The 13,494-nt window shown below is 39.4% G+C and overlaps 1 protein-coding gene across 1 annotated transcript in view; it reads right to left on the reverse strand.

Moving 5' to 3' along the window:
- The window catches only part of LOC140169186 (uncharacterized), a 144,915-nt gene that overhangs the window by 44,421 nt on the left and 87,000 nt on the right, over nucleotides 1-13,494 (reverse strand). The window contains exons 10-12 of the mRNA XM_072192444.1: nucleotides 7,618-7,745; nucleotides 6,467-6,514; nucleotides 3,099-3,300 (exon numbers count right to left, since the gene is read on the reverse strand). Coding sequence (XP_072048545.1) covers nucleotides 3,099-3,300; nucleotides 6,467-6,514; nucleotides 7,618-7,745 — 378 coding nt within the window. The remainder of the gene's footprint in view (nucleotides 1-3,098; nucleotides 3,301-6,466; nucleotides 6,515-7,617; nucleotides 7,746-13,494) is intronic.

Consider the following 13,494-nt stretch of genomic DNA (forward strand, 5'->3'; position numbering starts at 1 on the left):
GCCAGCAAGCCAATCATTGGTACAATCTAATAAACATCTCAAAAAAGTAACTAACCCCCTTAAATAATGGCCATTATTCAAAAGGCGCTATTGTATTGCAAATCTGTAAAATGCGTTGGAAGAAGAATTTATTTCTGCGCATTTTGACACCTCATTTGATACGATAGCCCAGAAAACAATAAAACACCAGTCAATTTAATGTAGTAAGGTCCAGATTTCAAAGTTGCACTTACATACAAATTTTTACAAATTGACAAAAACACTCAGATATCATTACACAGATTTCCTTCCAATGCAAAATCAATAGAATTTACTGCAACTTTCCAATCTTGGACTACATTGATTTAAATGTACGCTGTGACGTCAATATTTAGTCAATTGCTACAATTGAGGTGTCAAAATGTGCAGAAATAAATTCTGCTTCCAACGCATTTTACAGATTTGTAATACAATTACCCGTTTTTGAATAATGGTCATTATTTAAGGGGGATCAGTTACTTTTTTTGAGATGTTTATGTACTCTGTACCAGCACACTTTAAACATTGTTAGCTCTGAGAGTGTGTGAGGGGTGAGCTAGTGATTACAATACAATTCTATGAAGACGGAGAAACGTTTCCAGTATGCGAGTTTTACTAAAAGAAATCCTTTGTAAAAAGATATGTGGATCTTTCAATTATTATAGGTTTTCAGTCTTGCCATATACTATAGTTACATATCACTGAAGAATATCACATTTAAAGCTGCCCCACATAAGAATAAAACCCAAAACCTCCAGTATACAAGACATGCAGTTCACCACCAAACCCTTTGAGCTTATGAAACTTGATAAGCATGCAATCTCTCATCTCTTCCTCTATGCAAGTGCACACAGTATATTTACCATTTTTCACCCTGATGTAGCAGTGATGTCAGTGCGCATTTCATTGGGTGCAGCTTCAAATCGCTAGCGTTTATTTGTTGTACACACAAATGTGCTTATTTGCGCTCTCATGGAAAAATTGAGTTAGCTTGAAATTCCCCTGGACAAGGAACTCACTGCTAATTTGTCTCGTTGTAACCCGTATGAAACTCGGGGAGCTGATCCTGGTTGCGATGGTTATTTGTGGAATGTCTAGGGTGTGCGCTCTTGAAGCAGGAAAGTCCCTGAATTGTTGTTTAATGGATTATGGAATGATGTGGGGCCTAGTGGTCAGCGACAACCTGTAAAGTGTGCTGAGGCTTGTGGATCAACGTCTACGCGTTGTGCCTGTGCGTAGCGAACTATAAATCACTGCACTTTTTTTTCTTATAGACACCACATAGATGCGCGCGAGAAACAGCTGCCTCAACGCATTAACGTCACTGCCACATCCGGGTGAAATGTGGTGTATTGCTTTTAACCGTATGTAGTCAGTGACCTCAACATGTTGGGAAGTCATTGTTTCGCACACACATCTTTGCAACATCATTAAACACATGCCATTGTATGCAAGCTCAATGAAATACACACTGATATCACTGACTGTACTATACCATTTTACATCCTGATGTGGCAATGACATCTGTGTGTATTTCACTGGGTTCAGCTGCAAATCATCAGTGTTCGCTCAAAGCAATAGCATAAGATGCCGCATAAATGCGTGCATGAAACAGCTACCTCAACACAGTGGCGTGTGCAAAGGGGGGCAGGGGGGAACAGGCCCCCAACTTTTGTTGGTCATTCGGGGGACAGTGCAAAAACGTCAAAATTTGCCCCCTCAAAATAGGATTCCTTGGCCTTTTAAAATGCTAAATCCCCAAAGCTTCCAGGGGCGCTGCACCCTTGACCCCCGCCAGAGGCTGGACCCCACCAGGGACCCTAAGGCAGGCCCCTAGACCCCACTCGTGAGTCCATTCGGGGGAACTGAACAACCTGGCCCGCCACTTTCAATATGATGAGCACACCACGGCCTCAACACTTTAACATCACTGCCACATCAGGGTGAAAAACATATAGTAGTGCGTTGAGGCAGTTGTTTTGTGCACACATCTATGTACATCAGTGATTAGAGCGTACGCCTGCGATTTGAAATTGCACCCAATGCGCATTAACATCACAGACTCGTCAAGGGTAAAAAATACTATAGAGTAAAAGCACTGTTATAGCAAGGGTGTAAAAAAAATCAACATAATGTGCAATTCCTCATACAGTTCCCATTGCCATGGTCAGAGTGCATGTCTCGTATACCGGAGGTCCTGAGTTTCATTCCCCATCATCTCCTTTAGTGTGCTGTTATGTAAGAAATTTGTAAATGCTTGTTACGTTAATGTTGTTGTTTTTTGAAAAAAGTATTTTTAATCTACTCTGTATAATCATTGGGCAGGAAACACCTCCTATGTGTCATTGGCCCCTGAACATGTTTAAAGAATAACCTTGTATGTACCCTGTTGGCAGTTTTGTTTTAAACATGTTCAGGGGCCAAAAGCACGTAGGAGGTTTTTCCTGCCCAACGAAGATATGTTTGGACCAGTTTGCTATTTATTCTAATCAAGAAGTGCATGTATTGTCAGACAGATTTTTGTAATCAAATGCATTCTTTTGTCTCAAATTTGTCTAAAAAAGGGCTCATTCTCAAAAAAAGTACAACTGATCTTAAGTTTGATTTACTAACCCCATGGGCACTACCAGCTATATAATCAGCCTCAAAGACCTATTTTCATTGGTTACAAAGAGGGCTTCATCATACATAGAGCCAATCAGAGATATGGTAAGAATGGTGAGTAGGCTGAAAAAGAGATCTGATTAACTCTATTTTGATTGGTTACTCAGTTGATTACGTCATGTAATTAACCAATCAGAGGCTCTATAAGAAAGGAAGCGTCATTGGGCAGAAAACTCCTCCTATGAGCTTGCGGCCCCTGAACATGTTTAGAACAAAACTGCCAACAGGTAAACATAGGAGGTTTTGCTTTAAACATGCTCAAGGGCCAATGACACATAGGAGGTTTTTCCTGCCCAACAACAAGTTCCCACAGGGTTAAGATATCTCGGCTCTTTTTGAAATGGGCCCAATTACATCTTTCCCAACATATAACATTTCACAGCTGAATAAAAGTTTCAACATTCACGTATACTCACTGTTCATTGCAGCTTTCCTATCCATCTGTTTAGGTCTGGCCGTTGTTGTGGTTACCGTGGTAATGACCGTCCCATCGGGAGTGACTGTCCTCTGGGTTTCGACTCGTTTGGTTGGCGATGCTGGCACGCGTGATTTGTAAGTTACTCCTGTGTTTCCTGGTGAATCCATGTACACTTGGTCTGCTGGCTCCATAAATAGGAACTAAGAGGAAAAAGAAATTTAAGTAGTGTTATAGAAACTCATACATGCCAGAATGTACCCCTTTTTTAAAGTCCCATACATATATCGCCAGGCCCTTGCAACTCCTATACCGGCACAATACAAGAAGGTGGGAACAGGGCAAATGTACCTCCTATGCATTACACAGGGCTAATCTTACTCTTATAAGCAGAAAAATAATGTTGCCACTGGAGAGGAGCCTATACATAAGTGTTAGTAATTATATTACGCATTTTGCTATAAAGACTTACATGGAAATGACGTTACTTGACAACAAAAAAGTGGCGTACCTCATAATTCAGAGCAGAAAAATGATGCTGCCACCAGCAATATTTATAAGTAAAATATTGTATTTCAAAAGTATGACATCACTGTGCTCAGGACGTACATGACAGTTGCCTATAAAACGCACTTACGTGTATTACCTGAATCTTGACATTGCTGCATTCCCAAAAATAATTATGGATTCATTAATAAAATTTAGGTCATAACCGATTGTTTATGCCTAATACAGCCCCGTTCACACATATCAGAACGTTTAGTGATTGCATTTCATAAAAATAATAACAAACAACAACATGTTAGTAGTAACACTCTTAAAAATACAATTGTCCCCTTTTTTGTATCCTGTGATCTTGAGTTTTAAAAGCAGCCAACTCTTGGTCAATCACACATGCGATGCGTATATATGTGTGAACTCACTGAATTGCAAGTTCAGGTGGGTCAGAGGAAAGCATGACCTAGCCGTATTTGCCCTCAAATATTGAGACAAATAAAGCTTACACAAAAGAGGAATAGTATGGGTTCTATAAAGGAGATCACAGGGCTTGATAAAGGTGTGTCATTTCCGCCCCATGTGCATGATTTTTTTTGCAGGAGGGAGAAACACACATACGTTTGATTTTGATAGATTCTCTGCATTGACTCAAGAACCACAATCGCTATCAAATTAAAAATGCAATTATTGTCTTCCTTGACTCATTTCCTATAAGATCAATATATTAAATATATTAAGAACTACTTACACTGCAGTTTTTTAGTTAAATGGCTGAAACTGGAAAAAATATCCCACTTGCCTTAACACAAGTCAAACCAGGACCAGATTAACGCATGTGTTAAGTAAGGCCTAAAAAAAGACTATTTGCATTGCTCTTTTCGACTGACTCTTAAAATCTGGAAAAATGGGGTTGCATTGTCTTTTGTCATATTTGAATCTTCATGTTTGGTATAAAATACACAAAAATGTTGTGAAAATGTTTTGCCTGTTTGTAATTCATACTGCACAACTCTGATACATTAAAAAACAAGTTGAAGAGAAAATGTAAACCGACTGACCCTGACTTTGGAGCTCTCTAAGGTCAATACAATGCAAATTCTTTTTTAGGCCTAATGTTGACACATTGCGGTAAATATATGTGACGTGTCATGTCAAAAGGAGACACTTTTGGGCAGGATCGTAAACGGAGAAATAGCCAAAAATCTGCCCCTGGGTGATTTTTTCACAATTTGGGTTTGTTGCGAATTTGTGATGTTATTAATGTTAACAATATTTTCTGATAGTTTCAGACCGGAATATAACTGGCATCTTGTATTTTTTGAGATATATTTCAAGGTAATTCCTATTCTCAACATTGTCAATAATATTTTTAAAGGCCGATATCTCAATTTCCAATTTTATTAATACCATAACTTACAAACTCAATATCTTCGCTTAGGCATGTCCGATTTCGTTGGAGAAAACAGTGTTGTGGAGCAAAATATCTCTATAGGGCCTATTTAAGATATGTAAAAATCTCAAAATTGATAACCTGCCCAAAAGTGTCTCCTTTTGACATGACACGTCACATATTGTAAATCAACACACTTTAAATATATTGTAAATCAACTCAACCTGCTGCAAATAGGCTATTCCACATGAATTTCACACATCTCCCATGGAAGACACAACCTTCATCTCCCATACAGGGAGTGTAGGTTTCAAATGGAGTCAACCATTCAGGTAACCCCATTTGACATTTACACGCGCTGTGGATAAGAGTAAGGTAATCTCTTCCATATAGGGGGTATGGATTTCAACTGGAATAGCCCAATATTGGTTAATTGTATAGAATTAGAGAAGGAGAACCAGGACTTGACCGCCATCTTGATACAGGTATGGAGCAAAAATTAGTGGTATTCGTTTTGACCTCGGAAATGCGCTCGAGGCATTCGTCGTCATGCAAGTGCAACATGGATGATGGGCGCATTCGTGAGACGCACTTAATGCGACCTGCACGCGATACCAAGACGCTTCATATGCTTCGATCGTCTCCACGCACCGTCGGCAAGGACAAGAATACCCCCTAATTTTCTCCCCATAGATGACGCGCGATTGTACGTGGCGGTATAGGGAGTCCGGGTTCTCCTTCTCTAATTCTGTGGTTAATTGTTACTTTTTGAGGATGGTCTGATTTCATCATATATAATTTCCATCTTGGTTGAATGACCTTGGCCCCACTCTCAACCTGTGAAGTTGCATTACAATTATATTCCAATCCTTTTTTGATGCAAGAGCCAAAATGTGTATTATCCGTAGAATACTATATACAAGATATATCAAAACGTTTTGATGGTTATTGAAAAACCTGCTTCTTCCAAATGCAACACTGTATCCTCTTAAAATGACCATAATTGACAGTTTTATGACTGTTTATGACATTATTAAAGCTTATCAACAAATTATGAAGATCCTGTGTTGCATTTTGAAGTGGCAGTCATGTTTTGAAGGAGAAAAAGATGAATAAAGGTCCGTTCATACTACGCCGCAATTGCGTTGCAATTCAGTGCGATGCCGTATCGCATTGTACTGAAAAATACTGCATTGCAATATCGCAATCAAACAAGTTAAATACATTTTAACTTGGAAATGCGACTAGTTGCAGCAAAAAGTAATCGATATATCGGCACCGCACCGCATCGCAAAGCAATTGCGGGGTAGTATGAACAGACCCTAAGGGTGTGGATCTGACCATCCTCTTTGTAACTGCGCTGTAAAGTGTACATCATGCATAAAAAGTGCCCGTTATTCCCTCTCGTTATGAGAAAAAAGTTTTCTCACAGCTCATCCTATTAATATGCAAATTAGTACATTTGCAGAATGAGGGCTTACCTCTACTGTAAGGGATCCCATTATGTTGTCTATTTCTGTTTCCTGTGGCTGTAGAGGAATTGTTTACAAACTCATTATACTAATATGCAAATTGGCTCATATTTGCATAATCAATGCAAATTAGCTCATTTGCATAATGATAACTTACCTCTATTCATTTATGTTATTCTCTACCTTGTAAGGGAATGATGTCTGCTACTGGGGGTTATGTTCCAATGCAACGATAGCTCCTCCTATAAACTTCCACTTATTAATATGCAAATTAAGTCATCTGCATATTGAGAGTTTACCTCTCATATAAGGGATCCAGGCCCGTACAAAGTATTTTGGGGGGGGGGAGGGGTGCTGATTTTGAAAAAGTGGACTTTTTTTCCAAAGGGGGAGGGGCGATTTTGTGATAAAAGTGGACTTTTCCCCCAAATTTGGTCCTTTTTTGACCAAAACAACGTAAAATAACTGTGCTAGCAACACTCACAAATTCTTAAATTTTGGGACTTTTTGTATACTTTTGCAAATTTGGGGAGGTGAGGTCGCACCCCCACTGTGTACGGGCCTGAGGGGATTGTTGCTTTATCTCCTTCCAATTATCTGCCATATAAATGCTTTGTTGCTCTAGGAATATGTTCAAGGCTTTTCTAAATGACCAGGTAACTTTTCCCACACAGTCATCTTATAACTATGCAAATGAGCTCATTTGCATAATATAGTCTTACCTCTACTGTTGCACGCACTCATCTTATTAATATCCAAATTAGCTCATTCATCTTATAACTATGCAAATTAGCTCATTTGCATAATATAGTCTTACCTCTAATGTTAGGGATCCTTTGTGTTATCTACTTGCAATTCTTTGCCCTATAAATAAATGGTTCGTTTGCTATAGGGATACGTCCAAGGCTTATATAATAACCAGGTAACTTTTCCCACAAAATCATATTATAACTATGCAAATTAGCTCATTTGCCTACTATAGTCTTACCTCTACTGTTAGGGATCCTTTTATGTTATCTACTTCCAATTCACTACCCTCTAAAGGAATGGTATTCTTTCTATGGGAATATGTCCAAGGCTTTTCTAATTACCAGGTAAATTTTCCCACACATTCATCTTATAACTATGCAAATTAGCTCATTTGCCTACTATAGTCTTACCTCTACTGTCAAGGATCCTTTTATGTTATCTACTTCCAATTCTCTACCCTGTAAAGGAATGATTTGTCTGCTACTTGGGTTACGCTCCAATGCTTCTAATGACACGATAGCTTCTCCTATAAATTCATCTGAAAGAACAATAGAGTTAATAAAACAATGAATTCTGACATCAACTACAACTTTAGAACCATAGCTATATTGATTATCCTGGGCATGCAATTTTTTCCACTGACTATGGACTGTGGTTACAATGGGCATTATTATAGTCTATAAATCTACCTCGAGTCACCGGCACTAGCTTTGAAGTTCAGCGTGAAAAGCTTTGGCTTAGCCAGTGACCCCGCCAACTGTCTTTTGGACAGGCGATAGCAAAATTGGACAGCCTGAAAGAAAGGACCATAGATCATGTCTGGGTCACACAATGCTATGCAGCTTGATCAGCGATTGAGGTGCCGATGAGATGATGAGGCGATTCAATTGCCAATAAGAACCCCACTTCTCTGTTTACGCTCTATAAACAGGGCCTAATCAGCAGACCCAGGGGTGTGAATGACCTCTATTGAAAAAAGAGGAACTTTTTTCAAAAAAGAGGGAAAAAGAGGAAAAGCACTGAAATATGCTCAAAATTGGCTGAAAATGAAAGAAAAAGCTAAAATTTTGCCTCAAAGAAATTTCCAAAAAAGAGGAATTCAGCTTAAAAGAGGAGATTTCACACCCCTGGCAGACCCCTGAAGATCCTTGCCGAAAACTATAGAATACGGATTGGTGTGTAGTGACTCTGATTGCTCAGCTGTCTATGTTGGTAAACAAAACAAGCCTTAACCCCATGAGAACTACCTGCCGATTGGCCAAAGTTTTCATTATCAATTGGACCAATCACCAACATTGTTAGAATAATTTCACTACACAAAAAAATTGGGGTGAATTATTTGCAAAGCTCCATTCTGATTGGAGATTAAAGTGAAGATATCATGTAATTGACCAATCAGAGGCAATGTTAATTAGATCGGCAGGTAGTGCTCAGGGTTACAAACCAGAATCAATCAACACAGGAGGCGTAGTTCAAACCAGGCCCAGAACTTTGCCTTGTACCCGATCTTACAGACACAGGTCACATTGACACTGAGGATACAGTGATTCTTGATGAGGAGGAGCAGTGGCACAGGCGATGCATCAACAAGCCATCTGGAAGAGAGTGTAGCAGCCGTCACTATACAATATAGGAGGACTCCGAGACACAAACATATCTCACAAATGGGACCGGGGAATCAAGAAGATCTCTAGTCATCTGTAAGTACCACATGACCAGCCCAGGGGGTCAGTTGCCTGATGAAGATTGATGGTATCAGACGCAACGTAGCAAGTTATAAAGTTTGTTCCAGTAAAAGATTGAATTCAAAACTTTGAGATCATTCTCTACCAGTACAGGGTGTCCCTGAAAGAACTGTATCGTCAGAAACTGAATTTTTTGGATATTTTAATGAATATACCAAACATAACTAAATAGCCCAATGTGGTTGAGAAATATATCAGTTATCACCTACTTTTTGAATTTTGACAAAAGAATTTTACGAAACTATCTCATTTTCAGCCTGTTCCACAGAGTCAAATATCTGTCAATGACAATAGACGCCTCATGCGCTAATGATGTTTGTTGAGTGATTAGCACTCCGAATGCAGATCATCGATTGATATTTGAATCCGTGGAATGGTTTGAAAATGAGGGTTTCGTAAAATTCTTATATTTCACGAATGGTGTGGTCAATTGTCAATATTCAAAAGGAATGTGATAGCTGATTTATTCCTCAACCACACCAGTTATTTAGTTATATTTAGTTGTGGCGTTAAAATACCCAAACAATTAAGTTTCTGACAATACAGTTCTTTCAGGGACACCCTGTATTTCAAGATTATAACATCATTTATCATACTTCTAGTTGGTCTTACATAATTGTGTTCATCAATTAGTCATTTCCAAATTGAATAGCGCAAAAAAAAAAAATTGACGCTTGCCATTCCATCTGCTATGTAAACACTATCCACATCCCATGAAGTTGAAGTTGTCCGATAGAAGCTCATTACATTTTGAAAAACTTTCATAATTTTACTCAAAATTAAAACAAGATAGTATTCATTCCACATGCCAAAAGGAGTTCAACATGCACAGGGTCATCAAGTGTAACTATGGCCCAAGAAATTAATTGTTATGTCGACTACCAAGTTTTTCCACATTTTCTTTCCAAAAAACACCTAAATTGTGTGATTTTGGGTGCATTTTCCAATACTTTTTCAAAATGCACCCAAAATGGAAACTTTAGAGGTGTTTTTTAGCAGGTTGGGTTATGCCAATATAACAATAGTTTTTCACGGCCTAAATGTAATTCATGCTGTAAATGATGTAGTCCAGGCCCTGTCCTATAGACCCGTATACATTTTTCAAAGAGGAAAGTTTGAAAGTTGATTCGAGTAGGGTATGCATAGGTCTTTCAAATTCTACTAGGTGGAAAATTCCAAACCGGGCAAACTCTGTATATGGCCATTTTTCAAAATGGCCGCCAAAATGTACTTATGAACCAGGTAAAATGACAATAACTCTGAAACTACTTGACCTAGAGGGGTGATTGAGGTGTCTATCCCCACTAAATCAAGGCTGTCTAATTGAATGAATGGGTTTTCATGGACGTCTGAGGTACAGGACACCTGAAATCCAAGATGGCCGCCGTATGTAGCAACCATAATAATCATATTAGCCAGATGAAATGACAATAATTCGGAATCTACCTGACCTACAAGGGTCATTGAGGTGTATATCCCCACTAAATCAAGGCTGGTTGAGTGAATGAAGGGGGTTTCATGGATGTCTGAGGTCTGGGACACCTGAAATCCAAGATGGCCGCCCATAGCAACCATAAATCATCATATTAGCCAGGTGAAATGACAATAATTCGGAATCTACCTGACATACAAGGGTGATTGTGGTGTCTATCCCCACTAAATCAAGGCTGGCTGAGTGAATGAAGGGGGTTTCATGGATATCTGAGGTGTAGGACACCTGAAATCCAAGATGGCCGCCCGTAGCAACCATAATCATCATATTAGCCAGGTGAAATGACAACAATTCGGAATCTGCTTGACCTACAAGGGTCATTGAGGTGTCTATCCCCACTAAATCAAGGCTGTCTGATTGAACAAAGGGGTTCATGGGTGTCTGAGGTCTAGGATACCTGAAATACAAGATGGCCGCCCGTAGCAGCCATAATCATCATATTAGCCAGATGAAATGACAATAATTCGGAATCTGCTTGACCTACAAGGGTCATTGAGGTCTATATCCCTACTAAATCATGTCTAATTGAATGAAGAGGGTGTCATGGTTGTCTGATGTCTAGCGTACATCCACATATATAAGATGGCCGCCTATAACAACCATATAATATTCAGGTGGTTTTCTGAAGTCGAAGTCACACCAAATCCAGATGGCAGCCATAGCAACCACTATTAACCAAGTTAAATGTCATCAATTACAACCTATGTGACCTAGAGGCTGGATTTATGTGCTTATCCCCAGAAAATCAAGGCTAGTTGATTGAGTAAAAATGTTTCCATGGTTATCTGAGGTCTTGGACACCTAAAATATAATATGGCTACCCTAGCAACCACATGCATATTTCCACAGCTATAACTCTTGCAAATGATTTGACTGGAGGGTACATGAAATGTTCCCCCACTTAACCAATGTTACGTTATTGATTGTTAACTTTTGTTTGTTAATGTTACAGGTGAGTAGAGATTGACCCGGGAGATTGACAGACACGACAGAGGAAAAGGAAGAAAGTACACCTCAGATAAAGGGGTTTAATCTCCTTATTTCCAAGCCTGCCCCTGCTCCTCCAGTCGAGGATCACTTCAGAGTGGTGAAACTGGTAGGAAACGTGTACAAGGGGTAGCGGAACTCAAAGATGATGATGTTTACAAAAGGTTCTTGGACCTGACTGTACATTCAAGTACCATAACACTAATGCATGTTATAACGGGTACACAGATACACGAAAGTCCCCATACCACCAGAGGAACCTCAGGTAGATGAGGGTCCTGAAGCCCACCACATGCTAGCCACGCGCAGCACCGTCGTTCTCTGTCCAGGGCCTAGCAGCCAAACCAAACATATTTCCCGAAGAATGATGCAAAGAAAGTAAGCAACTGATCTGGCATTTGTGTGGTGAACTTGCTTAAATTCGTCTCTGAGAATTTCCCCACACGACTTAACAACATTCATGTCTCTCATTTTGGCAAAGACAAAGCTTCCATGAACGAATTACGTTTCGAGTTAGGTTGGGAATTTTGACTTGTATCATTTTCTTCCTGATTTGATAAAGTAACATATTGTTTAAAACATTAATTATGACAATAAATGTCAGCAGCATTATACATCTTCAGGAGTAGCCAAGTCTGCGCATCTGACAAAGACATCATCCTAGATTTCATTGCTTCTAAAAACCTCAATGCAATTTTTCTATTACAAATTCGAAATTTTTCACGCACCCTTGTTTCTTTTACTCGTACCCTATCAAAGCAACATACCGCACAGTTAATATAAATAGGTTTGGTTTGGCTACTAGGCCCTGGACGGGGAACGACGGTGCTGCTCGTGGCTGGCATGAGGTGAGCTTAAGGACCCTCATCTACCTGAGGTTCCTCTGGTGGTATGTGGACGTTTCGTGTATTTGTATATACCTTTCATAACATGCAATCATGTTATGATACATGAATGTATGATCGGGTCCAAGAACCTTTAGCTTTTTGTTAACATCGTCATCTGTGAGTTCAGCTACCTCTCGTACACGTGTCCTACCAGTTTCACCACTCTGAAGTGACTGTGATTTATTGCTCTTCTTTTGACAAATGATACATTTTTCAAGGTCTGCAGGAGCATGAGCAGTCCATCGATCTGAGATGTACTTTCCTTTTCCTCTGTCAAGTCTGTCAATCTCTACTCACCTGTAACATTAACAAACAAAATTAACAATCAATATCGTAACATTGGTTAAGTGGGCAACATTTCATGTACCTATATACCCCAAGTCAAATCATTTGCAAGAGTTATAACTGTAGAAATATGCATGTGGCTGCTATGGGTAGCCATCTTGTATTTTAGGTGTCCAAGACCTCAGATAACCATGGAAACTAGCCTTGATTTTCAAAGGTATATAGGTTCTAATTGATGACATTTCATTTGGTTTATAGTGGTTGCTATAACTGCCATCTGGATTTGGCGTGACTTCGACTTCAGAAAACCATGCTATCACATTCATTTAATCAAACAGCCTTGGTTTAGCGAAGTTATACACCTTAATTGCTCTTCTAGATTAAATAGTTACCGAGATATTGTCATTTCACCTGGTTAATGTGAATATTATATGGTTACTGTGGGCAGCCATCTTAGATTGTGGGTGTCCTAGACATCAGACAACAACGACACCCTCTTCATTCAATTAGACAGTCTTGATTTAATAGGGATAGAGACCTCAATGACCCTTAATTGTAGGTCAAGCAGATTCCGAATTATTGTCATTTCATCTGGCTAATATGATGATTATATGGTTGCTACGGGCGGCCATCTTGGATTTCAGGTGTCCTAGACTTCAGATATCCATGAAACCCCCTTCATTCACTCAGCCAGCCTTGATTTAGTGGGGATAGACACCTCAACCACCCTTGTAGGTCAGGTAGATTCGAATTATTGTCATCTCACCTGGATAATATGATGATTTATGGTTGCTATGGGCGGCCATCTTGGATCTCAGGTGTCCCAGACCTCAGACATCCATGAAACCCCCTTCATTCACTCAGCCAGCCTTGATTTAGTAGGGATAGAGA

This window comes from Amphiura filiformis, chromosome 14 (assembly GCF_039555335.1).
Source record: "Amphiura filiformis chromosome 14, Afil_fr2py, whole genome shotgun sequence".
NCBI lineage: Eukaryota > Metazoa > Echinodermata > Ophiuroidea > Amphilepidida > Amphiuridae > Amphiura > Amphiura filiformis.